At 34.9% G+C, this 14,672-nt stretch overlaps 1 protein-coding gene across 1 annotated transcript in view; it reads right to left on the bottom strand.

Annotated features, from left to right (window-relative positions):
- Window positions 1–10,539, bottom strand: part of LOC114060201 (lipoxygenase homology domain-containing protein 1) — a 104,980-nt gene extending 94,441 nt beyond the window's left edge. Inside the window, exons 1-7 of the mRNA XM_027889520.1 lie at window positions 10,513–10,539; window positions 10,172–10,304; window positions 9,785–9,936; window positions 7,322–7,476; window positions 4,823–4,881; window positions 4,456–4,497; window positions 433–596 (exon numbers count right to left, since the gene is read on the bottom strand). Coding sequence (XP_027745321.1) covers window positions 433–596; window positions 4,456–4,497; window positions 4,823–4,881; window positions 7,322–7,476; window positions 9,785–9,936; window positions 10,172–10,304; window positions 10,513–10,539 — 732 coding nt within the window. The remainder of the gene's footprint in view (window positions 1–432; window positions 597–4,455; window positions 4,498–4,822; window positions 4,882–7,321; window positions 7,477–9,784; window positions 9,937–10,171; window positions 10,305–10,512) is intronic.
- Between the last annotated feature and the right edge of the window lie 4,133 nt (window positions 10,540–14,672).

Raw genomic sequence — 14,672 nt, 5'->3', positions numbered from 1 at the left:
CAACCTAAATTACATCACAGTTTTAACTACTATAACAGATACAGTCCTGCCTGAGGAACTACATGAACTAGAGGAAATTGCAGGAATTAAACGATCTTGAAGAAGTCCTGAGAAAGGTCATGAATGCAAAGACCAGATAAATAAAGTTCTTTTTACTTTCCTCAAACGAACAACATCTAGTGTGAACTAGCACATCAAGCAGATGCAAGTATGAAGCAGACTCTGCGAGAGATGTGTCTGCTTGATGGAGTTCTGAATACATTTGCTGATTTAAAACTCACTGTCATAAAAATCAGCCACTCCCTCAGAAATGCTTATGCTCCTTACATATTGCTTTGAGTCCTTTTTATTACCTCTATTATCTTGTTTTGAGAAAAGCTATATTGCATATGTTTTCAATTCTCTGAAGTTTACATAACAACCATACTATACCTTAAATGTGTCTTTACTGCTGGGATTAAACAGCTGGTGTTTCCCAGATCCCAAAATAATAGGACCAGAAGCTTTGTTTTCTCCGTAAGCGTAAAGGGATACTGTTGCTGTTGTGCCAGCTGTTTCAAAATCCCCAGTGACTACAGTAATGTTCCAGTCTCCTTCTGTAAAGTAAAAAATAAAATCAAAATGCTTGTTTAACTGTTACTTATATGTAGCGATTTACTTGAAAGACATAAACAGAAGCATAGTTTGGCCCAAGGACCCTGACTACAATGTGCTTAAAAGGTGACGAGGAAGAGGCAACAGAAGACTGGCTAAATATTACATCATTCAAACTCATCTCAAGCAATTTGTGGATCAAGGATCTAGTATTGCAGTGTCCTAAAAATCTGGAAATATGAACACAGAGCTCAGTGAAATTTCTAGTGATAACCCTGTTGATCAACATGGAAGAAGACCAATGTTCAGAATTTGGATTATAACAACATGTATAACCAAGAAATGCATCAGGACAAATATCAAACCACCCTAATTAAGTACAATTTCCTCTCATTTTATGTTGATGTGACACACCAACAGAGCTCCATTTGCATGGATGGAGGCATGACATTGAAATCAGCATGAAAAAAAATGAGATTTTGTAGAATATTCTGAAGATGAGGACACATTAGAAAATCATTTTATATAAAGCTCCTTGACACTAAAATGTCATCTCTACTCCCATACAATGTACACAAGTTATTTAAATATTCAAAAGCAGCTTAATATAAATCTTATTTTAAAGAAGAACAATCCATAATTGTAAAATCCATTTCTGCATCGGAAAAGCTGGGATTGCATGCTTCTCCACCCCTCATTGATTGCAGCTTTTGTTTGTGTGAAAGAAGTTCCACTTAGCAACTTAAATTCATTCTGTGCAAGGCAAACAACAAATGAAATACCAGCCCACAGCCATCTTATAAATAAATGCCATAGCATACACTGCAGGTTTATTAATAGAAAGCTGTCTGGTAATGCCTTCCTGATTTAAATCTGTTGTCTGACAGAAACATTTATCTTGGGCCAGCCCCATTATCCCTCAGTTATTTGCCCTGCAAAGATTGAACTGGACCAGGAAGTCTGATCTCCTGTTTTCCAAGTTTTTTGAGGTCTGACCTATGCCTGGTTTTGGAAGGTCGTAGATTTTTAAGTACACACAAATACACATCTGGGAATTTGGAAAGCAGCTGTGGATTATTTGGTCTGACCAATCAAACCTGTCCCAGCTGGTCAAGGGAAGGAATTCTGCTGTAATCTGCCCTGATGAGATCCCATTTGAAAATGATCAGGAGGCTGGAGCACCTCCCCTGTGAAGGTTGTTCATCTTGGAGAAGGTTCCAGGCAGAGCTTATTGAAACCTTTCAGTATTTTAAAAGGGCAAAGAAGGAAAAGCAAAGAGTTTTTACAAGGATATGTAGTGATATGACAAGGGTCAGTGTTTTTAAACTGAAAGAGGGTAGGTTTAGATAAGACAAAAAGAAGAAATATTTTTACTACAAGGACGGTAAGATCTTGGAACAAGTTGCCTGAAGAAGTTGTGGATGCCCCATCTCTGGCAGTGTTCAGGGCCAGGTTGGATGGGACTTTGAGCAACCTGGTCTAGTGGAAGATGTCCTTTTCCGTGTCAGAGGGGTGTACTAGATATCTTTAAAGATCTCTTCCAACTCAAACTGTTCTACAATTCTATAAAGGAAATGAACCGTACAATTTCCACTAAAAGTCAAACTCCAGCTTGTAAGAAATGCTTTGGTGCCTTTGAAAATCTGAATCCTCATAGCTTTCTCTATAGACCCACTTTCTTGAAAAAAGAACTGTAGCACCAGACAACAAAAAGATAAACATCAATTAGAAGAGTGAAAAGCTTCTATACAATGAAACTGAAAACACAGAGCATAAGGCAAGGGCTTCCTGCCCCATAGAAGAGGAACTTGTTTACAAAAAAGTCAACTTCTTCCATTTTCAAACAATATAACATTAATTCCTTAAAGGCAAAGTTCCTTTGGACAATTTGGCTGGAAAATAGGGACAATTGCATTTACAAAGGATTATGAGGGGTGGTGCAGACAAAGGGTAAAATATGACCCACTGCTCTGCTTAAAGATTCAAAAATGAGACAGAAACAAATATTCACTTGAAAGCAGGCAACATTTATTTTCTTTTGGACATGTTCATTATCTGATTAATTGTGCCTCAAGTGTTTTGATGGCCATTTCTATTGTATTATCCCCTCAATGTCTATCTTTTATTAAGCAATGGAGCTGAAAATTGATGCAGTTGCTACTCTTGAGACTGTATCACTAAACTGTTTTGCACACAAGTACCACTCTGAAGGTAAAAAAAGGAATCAAACTTCACCAAAACCATGATTAAAACGAGTTTTGGTTTGAAGTCCTCTGTATTAATTTTGAGGTTTTTTTCTTTTTTTTCTGGAAACAGAATGGAGTTGTGTTTGAAAGACAATGTGGATATAGGAAAATAATCCTAAAATTTCTAATCTGATGCCCGAAATTCTCATTACATTGTATGCATCCAAATGGAAGCTGGAAGCAGTAAGTATTACAAAAACGTAATTCTTGTTGGCATAAAAAGCTGGGGTTGTTCTGATGAGGTAGAATACCGAGAGCTCGTTAATGGCTGAAGAGGAATACACATTAAGGGGAAAAGAATGCAGAAAAATACGTAATGACATGACATTCCTTTAGCATACATGGAGGAAAGGTGCAATCTAACACCAGGTATATCCTTGGGGACATTAGCAAGTGGTTCCTTGCCACAGATAACTTTCTAGATTTATTTTTTTTTCTTTTATAAAACATTACAATACATTAGAAAGTTTGAATTCTCAGAAAAATAATTCTGTTTTTAAAAAAAAATTATAGAATGAAGGTGAGATATAATTAAAAGCTTATGGGAAAAAAGTAGATGAACAAAATCTCAGATGAACCACTAAACCAGGAATTGATGCAGTCCCTCTGGGTGTAGGATACGCAATTTCAAGTCTCCCACTGTTCCATATTTTACCAGCTGTCCCAAACAAGAGGCTATTTGTTGCATGTGCTTTTGGCTGCCTAACTCTGATTAAAACATTTGCTCAGCTTACACAACAGAGCACAAAGACCCAGCTATACCTGCAGAAATGACTAACCAGACTGATTTGAAAGGAGGACCTCCAGGTGCAGGCCATGAGAAAGCAAGGTGTGCAGAACAGCTGAAGCACACAGAGTGATGAACAGACCGAAAATTAGTGCCTGCTGAAAAAAAGCATAGGCAGGAAGAAAAGCAAAGGTACTTTTGATTCAAAATAAAGCTTATAATAGAGTGGGATTTAATATAATTTATAAAATGACTGGGCACACATTTTACTGGTAAGCCCTTGCCATAGGAACATCATTTAAGATAAGGTATTTATGTCTTGATTGATACAAAAAATTTTGAATAAACATTTTCAAACTTTCTCCCAACACCTTCTAAATCATTGTTCGACTTACAGCATGAAGCACTTCTCACAGCTGAGAAATTCTAATGTGTTATTAGGAAATTTAATTTAATCTCTTCTGTTTGCTAGGACAGAAGAGGCAACCTGAACAAATATGAAATCACAAGTAAAACAGAAAGCAGAAGGTTAATGTTGAGAACAAAACTATATATAGCCCAGGAGAGAAAATCATGTTTTAAAACGTTAACTATAAAAAAAGAAATTAAGATAGATCACCAATAAGCACTAGAAGAATAAGAATTTTTCAAGCAAGTGGAGAGAAAATTAATGTTATGGAAAGAAAAATGACAGAATAAAAAGGAAGCATAAACAAAGTTATTTATTGTTTAAATTAAAATGTGAAGCTCAGAGTTTACTAAAATGTATGAATAGTTTGCTGTAATTAATGTTTTAAAATAAATACAAATGGTAACAAATGTGTAAAGGAATTAGTTCTGAAACAGAAACAGTCTTCATTAAAAGAAGAAAACTAGAGCAACATTTACCATTAGCTTCTTGCATTTTCAGATGCTGATTTTTTTTAAACTCTGCCAAAAAAAAAAAATAATCTGTTAATAGAGGATCTATCCTTTAACACTAAAGAAAAGGTTTGAAAGAAGAGATGAAAAAGACATTCAGTGTTTTGGCTGATATAAGAAAACTCTTTCTCATTCATTCCCTCCTTACTTTCTCACTGTAACCTGTAGCAATTATAAAATTTAACGCAAATTGTGTTCTCTCAGAAATATAGGAAAGGAAGCAGCAAAATGCTTAACTTTGATATTTACAGTGTGAATTCAGCCCAGATTTCTTCAGAGGCAAAAAATTACAAATTATTGTCCTTATTTCCATAAAGTTACCAATAAATCTTACCTTGGGGGTACAGCTCAATTTCTGACTGGATTATACCTTGAGACATAAATGGAAGCCACCTAAGAATAAGAAAGAAAATAAGAAAGCAGGTAGGAATCAAATTTTTCTCCACTATATTACCATATAACTGAATGATCCACATGTGATTTTCCTACTGAATACATATAACAGCAAAGGGTCTCTACTTCTAAAATTTTAGTATTAGATTTGATAGGTGTTACAAATTATTTGACTCAACAAAGACTTTCATTTGTGCAAACATAAGAACTTTGTAACTGTAAAATCTGCCTGTATCAATTTAAGAGACTCATGTGACACTACTGTACTTGTTCCTATAGCTAAACAGAAGAATATGGCACAGAACATATCTTCAGTACTATGGATTTAGTGGTAAGTATAATTTGTATGTATCTATTGCACTATTTCTTAAAATCACAGTTCAGTGTTAAAAACAAAGATGGAACCAAATATTGCTCTTCCTTATTCCTCCTACAAATTGAGGTAGATGAGTCTGAAAAAAGATAAAACAAGGCAAACATTTGTTATGTTTCTTAACCGTGTTACTCAAGGCTATGGATAATTTTGAAACCTTTTCATTCAGAGCATGGATTATCAACAGCTTTAGCTTCCTCTTGCTTGGTATAAGATCAGCTGCTTCTTACAGAAAAAAGTGCAGCAAGCTTCTGGGCTGTTGGTTTTTATTTCCTCTGTCCACTTCCACGGACTCTCCAGGAATGACCTAAAGTATTCAGTCTCCTATGAAGACATTGTTGGGATTCCAGTATAAGCTGAGTAAGATAAGTCCAGATCAATTTTGGAGGTTCTAAGGAGGACTGGTTTTAGTCTTGAAAACATTAGCTGGCCAATTCATATAAGAGCCAGTCCCTAAGAAATAAATTTTGTTTCACTAGACAGCTACTTATTTCTATCACTTCTGCTATAACCTGATCACACAGGCATTTTCTGCAATCCTAAATGCTAAAAGGTATCAGTAACTAGTAAATACTGTATAACTGAAATCAAGTAAGAGCTGTCGGATGTTCAGAAACCAATATCAGATTTTCAAGACAGATAAAATGCTTATGCTTCTTTGGATAAATGAGAAGAAAGACAGCACTTTGTTCATATCTTGGATCATAAAACATCTATGTAAAATAAAGCTGTGAAGTTGAAGATTAATAAATTAAAGAGCTTTCTGAAGAGCAAAAACTTTCCTCCCTCTTGAATAGAGCACAGTATTTCAGCTTCACATTTTGCCAACATGCAAGCTATGCCTCAGCTCCAACACTGACCTATTTTAATCCCTTTTCAGTGGCAGTGTTTCCTTGTAGAAAAGTTAGAAAATAAAAAAATCACAACTTTTGTTCCTTTTTGACAGTATCTATCACAGAATAATTGTTGCTGATCAACATTTGATGTGAATTACCACAGAATTAATACAGTAAAGTGTCTGCCATTAATTGTTCCTAAGCCATGTTACCCACTGGAGGACAGCTATGGTACAGAGTTGATTTTTTGTGTTTGAGGTAAGAAGCTGGCCTAACTTCTTTGTAGAACTTCCATTACAAAATTTTACCTATATTTTTTTAGAAAGGTAGCAACTACAGCTAGCAACAACAGCTGGTCTGCATCCAAATCTACCCCAGAGAAATCCTCAGTCTTATATTCCTATTTAAAAAATATGTTACTGATAGAAGAAAAATCTCAGTTTTAGAGTTTTATCAAGGTGACATAGCATCTTTATTCCTGTTTCTGAGGATGTGACACCAAGAGCAGCAAGAAGGTTATATAACAAATTCATTAAAATTCAGACAAAATAACTAGGCAACCTGCATTTATTAAATATTATTAATAAAATATTATTTTTCTAGTGCCTTGTCACATAGTCATATTGTTTCTCTACACTTTTTTCATTTCGCTTAAATGATGCATATACCCATGAGATAGACTGCAAAGTGGGAATTCTAAATGTAGGATTACCATATTTCTCCAGACGTGCAAAATTCAGTATTTGTCAATTGACTTTTAAGATGCTCATTTATTAATCTAAATGGAACAACCACAACATAATTCTGGGTATCACATTTGTCTCTCTAGGTGTGCTGTTGTTCATACAGAGAGCAAATACTAGTTCTGCATGGCAGATCTGTTTTCTTTCCCATTTAGAAATACACTTAATTTAGAACCTTTCTGTGTGCTTTATCTTTCCTTCCTGAAAGGTAGGTCACACTTACAGCACTGATCCTGATAAGGCTGCAATCTAGTGGCATGGACACCATAGAAGCATTTAACCTTTGCTGTGGACCATACAGCACATTAACTCAAGCAATCTGTTCTAGAACAACACGTTATGCATTTAATAACTGCAAAATGATCCAAAACTGCAAAATAATCCAAAGTTGTCCTTCCCCGAAAACTTCACATTTAATATAGTGACCAGCATAACACTTTTAGTAATATATGCTGAAAAGTATTTGAGAATATTGTTGTAAAAACTACCTTTCACAATTGAAAACATATTCTGAGTTGGTGGAGGCTTCTCTGACAACAACTTTATCACAGTACCAGTAGTGGGACTTGGTGTCAGCCTCACAGCGCAACAGCACCTTCTGCAGCTTCCCAAGAGATACAGCTTCCACTTCAAAAACATTGACCTGGAAGACAGAGGAGACAGCACTCTGCAATTTGCCGCTACTAAGGCAGCCTGAAAACTGAAGTGTTTTGAAAGCCTGATTAACTCTCGTAATGTCCAGATTCCCATTGGTTTTAATGACAGCTGGACTGTATTCGAACAGTTAGGATCTGAAAAGCTAAATGTCATTTGATGATGTATCAGAGTAAATGAGAAATCACAACTAAAGTCAGGTTGTAGCAATAATCCCAAATAAATTGTTTTTTTCAGCCATCTTCCAAAACACTGCACACAACCCTTCAATATTGTTTCAATACCTTGCCATTTCCATTGCTCTTCTTTAAGTAAGAATGAGTTAAAGCTCTTATTTTCCTTGCTGATATTTATTTGAAACAGACTTTCTCATCCTTTTCTCTTTTTTGATCTCACCTCCTCTATTTACATTTTATTCTGCTGGAGGAAAGTGAAATCTGACATACCACTTTCCCCTTGTTATCCATTCAGGTTTGTGCTTACAGTTGGAAAAGATTGTTTTCATAGGAGCATGAAGCTGATCAGGTTCAGGTTGATAATTTTCTGTGACAGTAAGAAGTATACAGCTTTCTCTCTCTGAATGTAATGGTCCAGATCACTCTTCTCAGTAAAAAGAAAATGAAGGAAAGAAGTACACTGGAAAATTCATATCTATAAAGTACTCAGTCCTTGGCAAATGGCAGAATTGAGACTGCCTATGCAACATTACTTATCCCTTGTGTATAGGTAATATATGATCACAAGCTATCCTCTCTGAAAGATTCCTGCTTCAATGTGTGCACATGAGGACTGCAGATTTTCAGTATTTCTTTTTATCTTCATTATCTTTATGACTCTATGCATTATTTACAGCAACCACCCAAAGAGCTCAGTGAAACAGAGCTGATTTCCCCAGTGACTTCACCTTTGAACTTCTTCAAAGCACCCCAGTTTTCTAAAAATGTTAAATGGCTTGGGTTTGGGTTTTTTTTTTTTTTTGAAAGGCCATCTGCATAATATATCGATTCACCTATACAGTTAAAGCACAGAGTTTATTGCTAAAAGCTGCCAAAGATGCAAATTGGTTTGGGTGCTCAACTCAGAAACAGAGGGGTGAATTTATTGACATTTCAAAAAGCTTACTAGGTGCAGAGCAGAATTCTATTTGAACAAATCTCAGTTACAGCTATGTCTCTTCAGAAAAATTAAACTGGTAATTCAGCAAAAGGTAAACATTAAAAAAGTGGTCACAGAGCAAAGCTTTATTTTAAGTGATCTGCCCAATATAATGTAGAATATCTGGGGCAGGGATGAAATCAAGTTGTTCAAGTCAGCACTCAACTGCCTCTGCCATAAAATGATATATCCCAGTCCCTGTTCTGCTGCTCTAAACAAACCACTGTCTCATTCACCCATTTCCATAACAAAGTGCACTTTGAATCATTCCTCTTATCCCCCGTATAAATAATTTGCTGAATTTACTATCAATTTGGTGAGAATAATGCCCCCCAGAAAATTTCTCTTAAATTCTGAATTTTAATTTGAATAGAACTTTATCTTTCATGCATTAGTAATGGCATAAAATATAGATTTTAAAATAGTATAGATACATTTGAAGTTTCCCAGTGGGTTATTACTATTCTTAGAGTTTTAGAGACTGCTTTTTATTTTGTAATTAAGTGTTCCAATAACAGCTTGATACCCTTGGTTATACATACAAGTGTTAATCCTCAGTAGTTCACAAAGAAAGAAAGAGGCTTGACAGAAGGTCACAAGAAGGCTACTGGCAGAGTTAACATTCAATTCAGTAGCTCCTGAAATTCAACCATACTGCAGAAAATCAGGCTGATATATATTTTACTTATGGAGGAGCTAGGGCTTAATTAATTGAAAGAAAAATTACTTCAGATCTCTCCTATATTAATCACAATGCTACACTATTAAACATTACAAGAAATAATAACAAACTAAGATCTGACATCATGGAACAATTTCTGTACACATATTTGGAGCCAGCTGTAACTCATCATACCTTGAAAGGATATGTTTTAAATTCATAGGCAGCTCTTCTCATCATCCTGAGATGGAGACCTCAAATAATTTTTCTTTCCCTTTTCTTGCCTGTGTTTTTACTCATTCTAGACATTCCTGGATCAGTACAAGACTATTTTCCTTAGTTCTTTATTTTGATAAACTTCTGTGATCTTTTTTTTTTTATTAGGAACCTGTATAAGTTTATATATTAGGAACCTGTATAAGACCTGTATAAGTTACTTAATTATGTTTCTCTGGTTAAGCAAATTGTCTTTCAGACTTACCCTTCTTCTCTGAAATGTCACTGGCATGCCAGTTTTATGCAGAAGTCTCAGACCAGAATCTCCTCTTTTTCCATAGATACACAAATAAACTGCAGAATCTGTATCAGCTTGCTCCAAGTCTCCAGTGTAGATGTAAACATGGTATAAAACAACTTCCAAAAATAACCAAAAGAAGAAAATGCAAGTTACTTGTAATCACAATTGGTTTTACTTACTATCATAGCTTAGTGAAAACAATGCCAACAAGTCTGATTTGAAATTAAGTTTCTGGAATTTACTCCAGAAATCAGTCCAACAATCTGCTTCTAAGACTGCTAAGACCACAATTCAGATGTCATTAATACTGAAAACCAGGTAATCAGTATATACATAACTGTACACACATACCTGGATAGATAGGTTTTCCAGCTTCCACTACTGGAAGTTCACAGAGAAATTTTCTGCTATCACAATTCTTTGATAACCTTGTGTTTGCTGGAAAATTCAGTGTTTTCTTGCTCTTTAGATGTTGCAGTGTCACCTGGAGAAGAAGTAATTCCACCTATGACTCAGTTTGCTCTTTTCAGTGCCATGCATCTCGACAGCAAAACACATTTTTGTGTGCCTTTTTTTCTATCTCAGAAAACAATTACACAAATTGCAGTATAAAAATATATTTATTTTGGCCACCACTTGGCAATAAACAAATCTGTAACTTCAATTTGTGAGATTGCCATTAGAAATGCTACCAAGTCTGATTTCTGTCCATGAACCATCTCTGTGTAACGCTGCCCGGAGTACTGAAGACTGAAAATCTTCTGGTAGGTGATGTTAGGTCAGACTGAACTTTTGGAAGATGTGAAGAGATTGATACATTCTTTATTTTAAAATGAAAACAGGATGAAACTCTTCATCTACATCTTTCTGAAATTTGGCAAGTAGAGGATATGTTGGAATCTTAAATCAATTTGTGTTATATTTGGCTCTCTTCCACAGACAAAAAGACAACCTGTGTACCGCCACCCTCTATATATTCCTCTGAAGATGGTTAGAAATCAAATTCTCAAGTTATTTGCCTATGTACATTTCAATAGCTGTTTTACTTGTTTCCTATAACTAAAAGTCTTTACTCTCTTCCATGAAAACAGTTTTTATTGGTCTTGAATTGCAACAATGTTTACTAAAGGTTTTTTCCACAGGCCTCCACTATGAAAAGGAAATCAGTGCCAAAAATTATCTTTCTGCAATTGTGCTTCCAGTGTGCATATAATATGCATAAGTCTTGGAAACAAAATCATGAAAACAAGTATTTACATCCAAGTTCTAACACTTGGGAAATCAGGGCAATAGATACCTTTATCTCACTTTTCCAATAACATGTTATTTCAAGTAAAAGGAACACTGCTTTTAACACCAAAGCATGTATTTATTCTAATATGAAATACTTTGGCAGCACTGATTCCTAATCTCTAATATTTATTGGCAGAGCTCCCCCTGCTGATTCATAACAATTGCAAATATTAACTGCTTTGTCACAAAAACACAGCTCTCAACGTGATTTCTTTTTCTCTGTGAAAAGAAATATTTGAAATCCCAGGCTTACCCTATGAAATTTGGAGCAAAATATTAAAGAAATATTTTGTAATCACCAGGCTGGAAAGTAGGACTTCTGCAATCATTTGAGCAAACTGAAATATTTATACTTACATTCAATTTTGGTATAGTTACAGATAAGATCTTTGTGTTGATGTAAAAATCTGTTATTACTGTCTAATTCTGATTGTCTAAATCAGGCTTTTTAAGATTACTCAAATGACAAAAAATAAACTTGTTTCCTTTACAGATTCAAAGTAAGAAAGAGAAAAGAATACTTATCCCAGTTACGAAATAAATTTTACATGGGTGTCAGTGTTAATAAGAATTTTGCATAAATTAAATATGGTGAGCATCCCTAAATAACACGAGAAAAATAGAGCTAAAAGAAAACAGAGATGAAGAATTAATTCACCAAATTGAAAAAAATCAGCAGCTTTTTTTTTCCCCTGAAAATGGTCATAATTGTGAGCTATGGCAGGGTCCATTAGGAGTTACTTAGCCTATTCTGAAGCAAATCTTGCACATTCCTTGCACATAGTTGTCATGGAGTAATTTCTGCATCATTTTTAATCTTTCAGAACTGGAATTTATAGCTAAAATAGACACTGAAGAGTACGGACAAGCTTTAAGAAAGTAAAACTTGGTTGAGCCCAGCAATTCAATAGAATTGATGTCTGCATGAATAAGGAATAATTGCAAAATAATCATACATAGTTCTACCTCTTAGGAGATGGACTGTGTCAGTGTTTTTGTCATCTCTAAAGCAATCTAAGAACACAAAGCACTAAGAACTTATCTCAATCAGCATTTATTGATTCATGAGGCTATGGCTTTATGAATAGGTGGGCCTTTAGTTCACATAAAAATTATTAAAATGAGAAAAAAATCACCATAAAAAAAATCTTACCCTTTGTAAGTTCCACTCTGATTGTTCATTTGGTAATCCATCAAATTCAATTCTTATCTTATAGATTTTCCCAATGCTTTTTATTTCAACCTGAATAAAGTCAGAGCAGTATAATATATAACAACATAAAATTACATATTTATCTTTGCATTGGTTAGAGATTTCTCTGAACCATTGTAGTATCTGAGTGCACAGGAACAACACGCAATATTTGATTGGCAGATTTTGGGTTACAGGATCCAGAAAAGAGACGCTTATGTTTTGTCTAAGCAGATTTCTGTCTGAGACCCAGTTTGACCAGATCATAGCCTAACTGAACCACAGTGCTTGCCAGGAAAATGATTTGGCAGATATTTGAAGTCTTCAAAGTTTGAAGAGTACAAAAAAGTCGGTGAGGGTCATTCATGAGAGCAATGAGGAATAGAAAATTATATCCTTTAAACTACGGTCACAAATCTTTCATAATGCAGCACAATAATACGACCACAAACCCTAGTAAGTCAAAATGAATGATATAAAAAGAGTAAACTCCCAAAAGCTGGCAGAACATCTGCAGAACTTTGGAAGTCACCGATACTATCTTCTCTTTCTGACTACGATTTGCATTCATTTGCACTTTCTTTGCACTTTGAAGCATTATATGTGCTCTTATGAAAACTAATATAGAGTAGCAAGTCTATCTTCAAAACTTCAAATGAACGCCCACTCATGTGGGGTTCATTTGAAGTTTAACCATTATTTAAAGCAAACACTACACTGGTAGGCACTGCTACAAAAGGAAAAGTGTGTTATCGTGCTGTTTCTCAAATAATTATTCTCTTCAGAAAAGGTTGGTAACAGCCTATTCCTCTCCACCATTTACATGCAAAAAGCTATTTACATTGTACAAAAATTATTTTCATTCTCTTAGAAACTCGTACTAGTACATTATCAACTCAGTCTTTATCTTCACCGATAAAAAGAGTTCTTCTCTTTTCAGAGGTCAGAATTACCTCATTTCCTATATCAGCTTTTGGCTTTTTGCACTTTTGTATAATAAATTTTCATGTTAGAGTCACAGCATTGCCCCGCTTTAGTCAAAGATTTCTAAAAGCAAACAACTTTTAACTTTGATTTCCTGAACATTGAAATGCATATCAAAATCTCTCAGTGGTTGTTTGAGAAAGAATTTGTGGGTTTAACACCTGTTATTTGTATTGGTATAGTTGCTACATCAACTTGAATTTAATTAACAAAATTTCATTAACAAAACAAATGCAACACTGATGTGACAATATATTCGCTGCCTTTACCACTGGATTAAAAAATTAACTTTGCTTTGCTCTGTCAAGTCAGATTCTGATACCCTTGCTTATGCTGCATAATATTTCTCTCTAAAAGAAGTCTTATTAGAGGTGACATGGAGACTTTGGGATTAAAGCAGTAGTAAAGTGAGGGTATATATTCAGCCTGACTGAAAAAACAGCTATTGTCTTTTCCCCCATTTCACAAAAAACCACACTTCTCAGTAATATGGAATATGGTCTTCTCATTTACAGAGCAGGTGTTCACTGAATATACAATGCTATCATGTTGTCTGTTTGTTCTAATGACTCCCTCTTTAGACTTACATGATAATTTAGAGTTACATGATAATTTCATATATCAACACAAAACAAAATATAGTGGACTTTGACAGAATGCAAAGAGCGAATTCTGCCTAAAACAAGTAGAGTTCTTCCAGAAAAAAACACTCTGGTAACCTTGATTTTTCTCACACACTGTCTTAGGGAGGATTAGGCAGGGAATGACTACTCACATGGGTAAGGTAAGAAAGGGAAGGCCATATACGAATGGTTTTCATTTCTCAAGATAATTCTACTCAAGTTTTTCTTAGTTGGGCATATTGCTGATAAAGTAAAATGTTAAAGAACTTTAAACTGATTCCAAATTGTCTTATTACAGCCTTTCAGAAGCTGCTTTCTTACTAGAGCTCTTGGCCAGAGCTACGATTAAGTTGTCTATGTTAAAAGTTAAAATTTGGTATCCTCTGCTCCAGAATATATCACCGAAAACATACCAAGTTTATGGAAATGGTAAGAAGAAGATGTAAATTTTTTATGTCTTACATTCCTATCCTCATTTCAAGACCTATCCTGTTAAACAGGTACAGGATTAAGTTTAAAGGGAAAAAATAGAAGAAAGAGCTCTTACTCTTGGACCTTTTTTCTCTTTATCTACTGCAGACTAAAGAGCAAAAAGCACTTCAGTGACACTTGCTGTTTCCTGTCTGAAAGCAATAGTGTCAGGGTGATGTAAGGAATCATAGTAGTAGCTCTAGGTGCTGAAAGAAAAATTCTGCTCTCTCACAAGATCAATATCTGCAGCACACAGCCATAATGGACCATATCTATTTTAGAGAAGAGA

Source organism: Empidonax traillii, unplaced genomic scaffold (assembly GCF_003031625.1).
Source record: "Empidonax traillii isolate 1590-97213 ecotype Southwest subspecies unplaced genomic scaffold, ASM303162v1 scaffold264:size1143063, whole genome shotgun sequence".
Taxonomy (NCBI): domain Eukaryota; kingdom Metazoa; phylum Chordata; class Aves; order Passeriformes; family Tyrannidae; genus Empidonax; species Empidonax traillii.
The sequence above is the reverse complement of the archived record's forward strand: the minus strand, read 5'-3'. Positions and strand labels throughout refer to the sequence as shown.